The sequence below is a fragment of the Papio anubis genome, chromosome 1 (genome assembly GCF_008728515.1).
Source record: "Papio anubis isolate 15944 chromosome 1, Panubis1.0, whole genome shotgun sequence".
Taxonomy (NCBI): domain Eukaryota; kingdom Metazoa; phylum Chordata; class Mammalia; order Primates; family Cercopithecidae; genus Papio; species Papio anubis.
Genome location: NC_044976.1, coordinates 8,508,366 through 8,514,569, shown reverse-complemented (window position 1 = coordinate 8,514,569; position 6,204 = coordinate 8,508,366). Strand labels below are relative to the sequence as shown.

The 6,204-nt window shown below is 55.8% G+C and overlaps 1 protein-coding gene across 1 annotated transcript; it reads left to right on the top strand.

Annotated features, from left to right (window-relative positions):
• The first annotated feature begins 358 nt into the window (after window positions 1-358).
• On the top strand, window positions 359-1,609 carry LOC101001108 (putative uncharacterized protein PIK3CD-AS1). The gene is made up of 2 exons (XM_003891078.4): window positions 359-1,066; window positions 1,221-1,609. Exons 1-2 carry the CDS (start codon window positions 828-830, stop codon window positions 1,483-1,485), a joined length of 504 nt encoding a protein of 167 aa, XP_003891127.1. The 5' UTR covers window positions 359-827; the 3' UTR covers window positions 1,486-1,609.
• The last annotated feature ends 4,595 nt before the right edge of the window (window positions 1,610-6,204 follow it).

Here is a 6,204-nt window from a genome sequence, read left to right as displayed (position 1 = left end):
TATTTTCCTCCCTCTCAAGCCAGGCTCTGCCATCCTCCCGTGGACAGGGCCCTTCCTTGTCTCATCCATCCTGGGGCACTGCTTCTAGACCATCTTCTCTAACAGCTTTGCTGGGAAACACGCTTGTCCCCTGGGGAATAGCTGAAGCCACCCTCCTGGCTGAAAGAGCTTTTTTTCTTTTTTTTCTTTTTGAGATGGAGTCTCACTCTGTTGCCCAGGCTGGAGTGCAGTAGCACAATCAGCTCACTGCAACCTCCACCTCCTGGGTTGAAGCGATTCTCCTGCCTCCGCCTCCCGAGTAGCTGGGATTACAGGTGCTCATCACCATACCCAGATAATTTTTTTTGGATTTTTTTGTAGAGATAGGGATTCACCATGTTGGCCAAGATGGTTTTGAACTCCTGACCTCAAGTGATCCGCCCACCTCGGCTTCCCAAAGTGCTGGGATTACAGGCGTGAGCCACCTCGCCTGGCCTGAAAGAACTTTCTGAAGGCCCCACATTAAGGAAACATTTGCTGGGGCCCCAAACCCCACCATCAGGCCCACACCAGCAGCTGGCCTCAGGGAGGGAGGGAACTGCTCTCTACACAAAAATGGTTTTGAAAATAACCCAGCCAAAGGGGAATTGCTTCATCCGTTGCACATTCACTTCTCCCTTTCACTGTGCAATTGAAGAAAAACAAGGTGAAGCAGGAACCGACTCTCACCATCACCACTCCCACCCCCATGAATTCCATCGGACACTCTTGTGCGACAGCGGACTGGCTCTGGGTGCTGGCCTCCAACCATTGGTGGACTGTCCGTCCTGTGAGCCCCCCAGGGGCCGATGCCCTCCCACTCTGCCTGCTCTGTTCTTAGCACAGCCCCTGAGCCCCCATGGGATCTCAGGAAATACTTGCTAAACATAGTAGCGGAGGAGAAACGGAGCCCACAGCTCAGTGCAAAGACCCGGCGGCGTGGACTGAGGCTGCAGAAACGCAGAAACGCGCTTTTCCTGCTAGAAGGGGACATCCGCGTGGTCGGGAGTACCTCTGGGGCACGTGCCCTAATTCCAGAAACATCTAAGTGAGCAGTGTGGCCAATGTAGTCTGTTTCTGAACATGGGCTGAGGGGTGTGGGAAGTGGGGCTCAGAAGGAGGCTAGCTTAGGTGTCTCTCGAGCAGGCAACTGGGTTGTTGTGTTATATTTTTCAGAGATGGGCTCTTGCTCTGTCACCCAGGCAGGTGCGCAGTGGCACTGTAATAGCTTACTGCAACCTTGAACTCCTGGCTTCAAGTGATCTTCCCGTCTGGGCCTCCCAAAGCTCTGGGATGACAGGTATGAGCTACCGCTATCAGCCACAACCGGGTTTTAAGAGCACTCCTCCAGCCCACTCCAGTGTCTTCCATCATTCTGTGCAAGTACCAAAAGAGGACCAAGCCCAGGAAGCCGCCAGCAGGCCTCTCACCAGCCAAGATGGCTGGAATCCTAATATCAAGAAATGAAACTCCAGCAGGCCATGGAAATGCTAAAGGGTTGGCATTTCTGCTCTAGAGAGAGCCAAAGAGAAAGCTCTATTTATATCTCCTTGCGTTTGGTCGCAGCCTCATCAACCAAAAGAACCTTCCGCCCCACTCAACACATCAATCAAATTGGGGAGGGGTGTGAATGGCAGCAGCGGGTGTTACAGAGGAGTCTCAAGGGTATCTTAGAGGATGCCTCTGAAAAGTCGTCCCCTCCAAATTCCCCCAAGATAATTACTAGGATATTCTCCTTACCCCGCCAGCAACGGCACCCCCAGATGATTAAACGCGCTGGCGTCGGAAAGAGCTGGGATTCGGGAGGAGCTACTTGTAAACTGTGTGGGTTGGTGAGTTATTTAACTTTTCTGAGCCTTCATTGCCTTAACTGTAAAATGAAGACAACACCACTCAGTTCCTACGGTTGTCCAACTGAAATCACCTAGGTAAGAACGACCAGTTCTTTGGGAAGTAATGTCCGTATGGTACCGTTCAATTGACAAGAACACCAAGGCACCGTCAGGCACTCCTGGAAGAAAGCAGGGGGTTAGCCCTTGGTCTTAAAGTCCCCAGGGAGCGGTAAACCTTCCCCTCCGAGAGCCCTGAGTGAGGAAAAATAGCCCCCTCCCACTCCAACCCGCGGCACACCCGCCCCACATCCACGCGCAGCTGTGCCCAGCATTTCAGAGGTGGGACTTATCAGGAGGCGGAGGGAAGGCCCCCTTAATGGAGTCTGGTGGGGTTCAAGATCCGCAGTCCCTTCTTCCAGGGAACACCTACACCAAGTGAGAGCTGGCCCATCAGCTCCGCGCTCCATCCGCAAACTGGGCAGATCCCAGGGGGGCCACGCGAGGAACCTGCATCTTGGCCGCTCCAGGGCGCCCCCCACCCGCGACCCCGGAAATCTCGCCCCTACCTGCTTCACCCTCGCCCCACCCAGAGCGCACTTTCGGGACCTCCCAGCGGCCCTTCCCCGGTTCTCTGGACCCCCGTCTTCCTGCCCCGCAACGCCCCCATCCTGGTGCCCACGAAAGGTCGTGCCAGTTCCCCTCTTCTCTATCTCAGAGGAAGAGGTGCAGATGAGGAAGCCTAAATAAAAACAGGAAACTCGATTTTTTTATAAAAAAGCCTCATTCAGGCTGAATTACGGGTAAGAGTATTTTATAAAAAAGTCCGGAAATGCAAAGCTGGGGGCGGTTTTGCCGGCGTAACCCCGGCTCGGCCGCAGATCCGGAGCTGATCTTGCCTGCGCCGCTGCAGCAAACGCGGCGAACAGCGCGGGCGGCCCGGGACGGGGAGGCGGGGCGCTGGTCCACAAGTCGGGAGGAAGCCCCGGAAACTTCCACCCTGGTCCCTCTGCAGCTCCGCTCCCCACTTGCCCGGGCTGGGAAGGGCGCACAGGACCCGGGCGCCGGCGAACTGTGCGCAGCCCTCTCTCCGCGCCAGGGCACTCGGGCGACACCGCCAGCGCGCCCTCTGTGGACCCAGCCGCCGTACAGAGGAGGTCCCTGGTCCTCTCGCCAGCGCTCGGAGCGAGCGCACGCGCTGAGCGCTTCCAGTTTCCTCTTGCCTCGGCAGGCGCACGGGAGGCCGCACCTCCGCTGGGAGCTCAGCCGAAACCCAGCTGCCGGGCCAGGCGGGCAAGGCGCGCAGTGCAGGCGCCGGAGAGCTGCACGCGCCCCTCTCGGCGGGCCCACGGGGGACGTCCCCGGGCCTCTAGGGCAGCCCCCGCTCAGGTCCCAGCAGCCCGGCCCCCGGGGCTCCCAGGGCCCGGCTCGCTAGACGCGGGGAGGTGCCCAGGGCCAGGGCGCATGGGCTGAGTGTGCCGCAGAGACGCCCGCCAGCCAGCCCCGCGGCCCCGAGCGCAGCCGCGGCTCCCAAAGCCCCTGGCCGCGGTCCTCTTCCCACCTCCCGTGATGCAGCCAGCGGCGATCGCTTACCTTCCTGGCGCAGCTGGCAGGGCTGGGCGGCTCGGCTCGCTCGGCTCGGCTCGGAGCGACGGCGCTGGGCGCGAGTGAGCCTCGAGGGAGGGAGGCGGGGCGCGGCGGGGCGCCCCGCCTGCTGCCAGCCCGCACACTCCACTTCCCACTTTGTTTCCTTTTCACTTACAACAGGAAAAACAACAGGTCCCCCAGGGCCTCGCCTTCCCCCGCCGCCCACACCCCCAAGCTCGCCTACTGCTAGAAGGGCATCATCCCAGGTGCCTCTGGAAGCTGCACCTTGCCCTTCTACGAAACAAGTTTTCTTTTTATGCGAAGGAAAACGACCATATAAAGGTCCTAAGCGCCCCACCTTCACGCAGGAAAGAATTTCAACAGCAGCGGCAGAAAGGCTGAGAGCGGGAGAGAGAGAAGGGGTAACCTGCAGCTCTAGGCACCCAGGGACCCCAAGCACCACTGCGAGGTGACCAGTGTTGGGGCTCAGGACACACGCCCAAAATATGACTGTGGGAGACCAGCATGTGCCACCCCAAAATATACTTCTTCAGCATATTTTGAAGGGATTATTCTTAGAAACTGAAGGCATAGGAGTAGCTCTGAAAAGCTGTCCTTTTGTAAAATGATTTATATATATAAAGAAAATCTCCAGGCTTGGCACTGTGGCTCACTCCTGCAATCCCAGCAGTTTGGGAGGCCGAGGTGGCAGGATCGCTTGAGCCCAGGAATTCGGGCCAGCCTGGGCAACATAGGGAAACCCCTGTCTCTACAAAAAATTTAAAAATTAGCCAGTCGTGGTGGTGCACACATTGTAGTCCCAGCTACTCGGGAGGCTGAGGTGGGAGGATGGCTTGAGCCAGGGAGATGGAGGCTACAGTGATCCATGATTGCACCACTGCACTCCAGCCTGGGAAGCAAAGTGAGACCCTGTGTCAAAAACAGAAAAGGAAAATCTCCATTGGTAAAGTATTAGTATCAAGCAGAGGGCTGCTCAGAGCTAACTTTTCTTACCTGAAAAATTTTATCTGCATAGGAAGACAAGCTTCATTCACCGTACCCTCTTCTCCCCTCACTCTCGCTTAACTTGTGTACCACGTCCCCAGGATCCCAAGCCTCTATTTTTGTTTTTTTTTTGAGACAGAGTCTTGCTCTGTTGTCCAGGCTGGAATGCAGTGGTGCCATCTCAGCTCACTGCAACCTCTGTGTCCTAGGTTCAAGCAATTCTCCTGCCTCGGCCTCCCAAGTAGCTGGGATTACAGGCACACGCCACCAGACCCAGCTGATTTTTGTGGGGTTTTTATGTTTTTTGTTTTGTTTTGTTTTGTTTTGAGAAGGAGTCTTGTTCTGTTGTCCAGGCTGGAGTGCAGTGGCGCCATATTGGCTCACCACATCCTCCGCCTCCTGGGTTCAAGCGATTCTCCTGCGTCAGCCTCCCAATTAGCTGGGACTACAGGCACACACCACCATACCTGGCTAATTTTTGTCATTTTCAGTAGAGGCAGGGGTTTTGCCATGTTTGCCAGACTGGTCTCAAACTCCTGACCTCGTGATCCGCCCACCTCAGCCTCCCAATGTGCTGGAATTGCAGGCGTGAACCACCACACCTGACCCGAGCCCCTATTCCTTTCTGAAGGAATGTTTCCTGTCCCTTGTAGGATGTTATATGAGCTTTACTCATCTGATCCTTTGTCCAGTCTCATATTTTGTGGGATTCCCATGCATAGGTCGTAGTTACACATGCTTTTTCTCTTGTTAATCTCTCTTATGTAAATTTAATGTGTAGCCCAGCCAAGGAATTTAGAGGGCAGAAGGAGGCCACTCCCTCCTCCCCTACAGCAGGCATGAGTGAGAGGCTGGGGGAGACAGCCCAGGGCCTAAGTCCCTCCTTGCTCAGCCCTGGGTTGACAGCAGCGACCTCCCAGCTTTGGTGGACCAAGAGCATGGGGGTGGTGGGTGAGCCCATCCCTGAGATTACAACAGTGGCTTCATATCCTTCTAGGATAGGGTGAAGGGTGAGCCAGTCAATTACTTAGTGAAACAACGGCTTAAAGCACCCTCTTCAATCCAGCCTAGGAGGTAAAGGAGCTGTTATTGGTCCCTTGGATGGATGAGGGATTTGAGGCTTAGATAAGGACTTTTTCTTTTCTTTTCTTTTTTCTTTTGAGATGGAGTCTCGCTCTGTCGCCCAGGCTGGAGTGCAGTGGTGCGATCTCAGCTCATTGCAACCTCTGCCTCCCGGGTTCACGCCATTCTCCTGCCTCAGCCTCCCAAGTAGCTGGGACTACAGGCGCCCCCCCACCACGCCCAGTTAATTTTTTGTATTTTTAGTAGAGACGGGGTGTCACTGTGTTAGTCAGGATGGTCTGGATCTCCTGACCTCGTGATCTGCCCGCTTCGGCCTCCCAAAGTGCTGGGATTACAGGCGTGAGCCACCACACCCGGCAAGAAGGACTTTTTCTACCCAAGAGATGCCTGGGCCTCTCAGGACCACCTTGGGCCCTGTGCCTGCTGGCTCCAGAGGCTGCAACAAGCAGAGGCCCAGGTCAGGCATGATGGCTCGTGCCTGTAGTCCCAGTACTTTGGGAGGACGAGGCTGGAGGATCACTTGAGGCCAGGAGTTTGAGACCAGCCTGGGTAACATGGCAAAACCCAGTCTCTACAAAAAAAAAAAAAAAAAAAAATAGAAAAAATTAGCCAGTGTAGTGGTGTGCACCTGTATTCCAGCTTCTCGGGAGGCTGAGGTGGAAGGATCACCTGAGCCCTGGAG

What these genes read in the sequence shown, in the direction of transcription:
- LOC101001108 (XM_003891078.4), top strand. Translation starts at nt 828, where the DNA reads ATGCCCTCCCACTCTGCCTGCTCTGTTCTTAGCACAGCCCCTGAGCCC. An exon ending in CTAATTCCAGAAACATCTAA is followed by an intron (nt 1,067 to 1,220) that starts GTGAGCAGTGTG and finishes TCTGTCACCCAG; the next exon opens with GCAGGTGCGCAGTGGCACTG.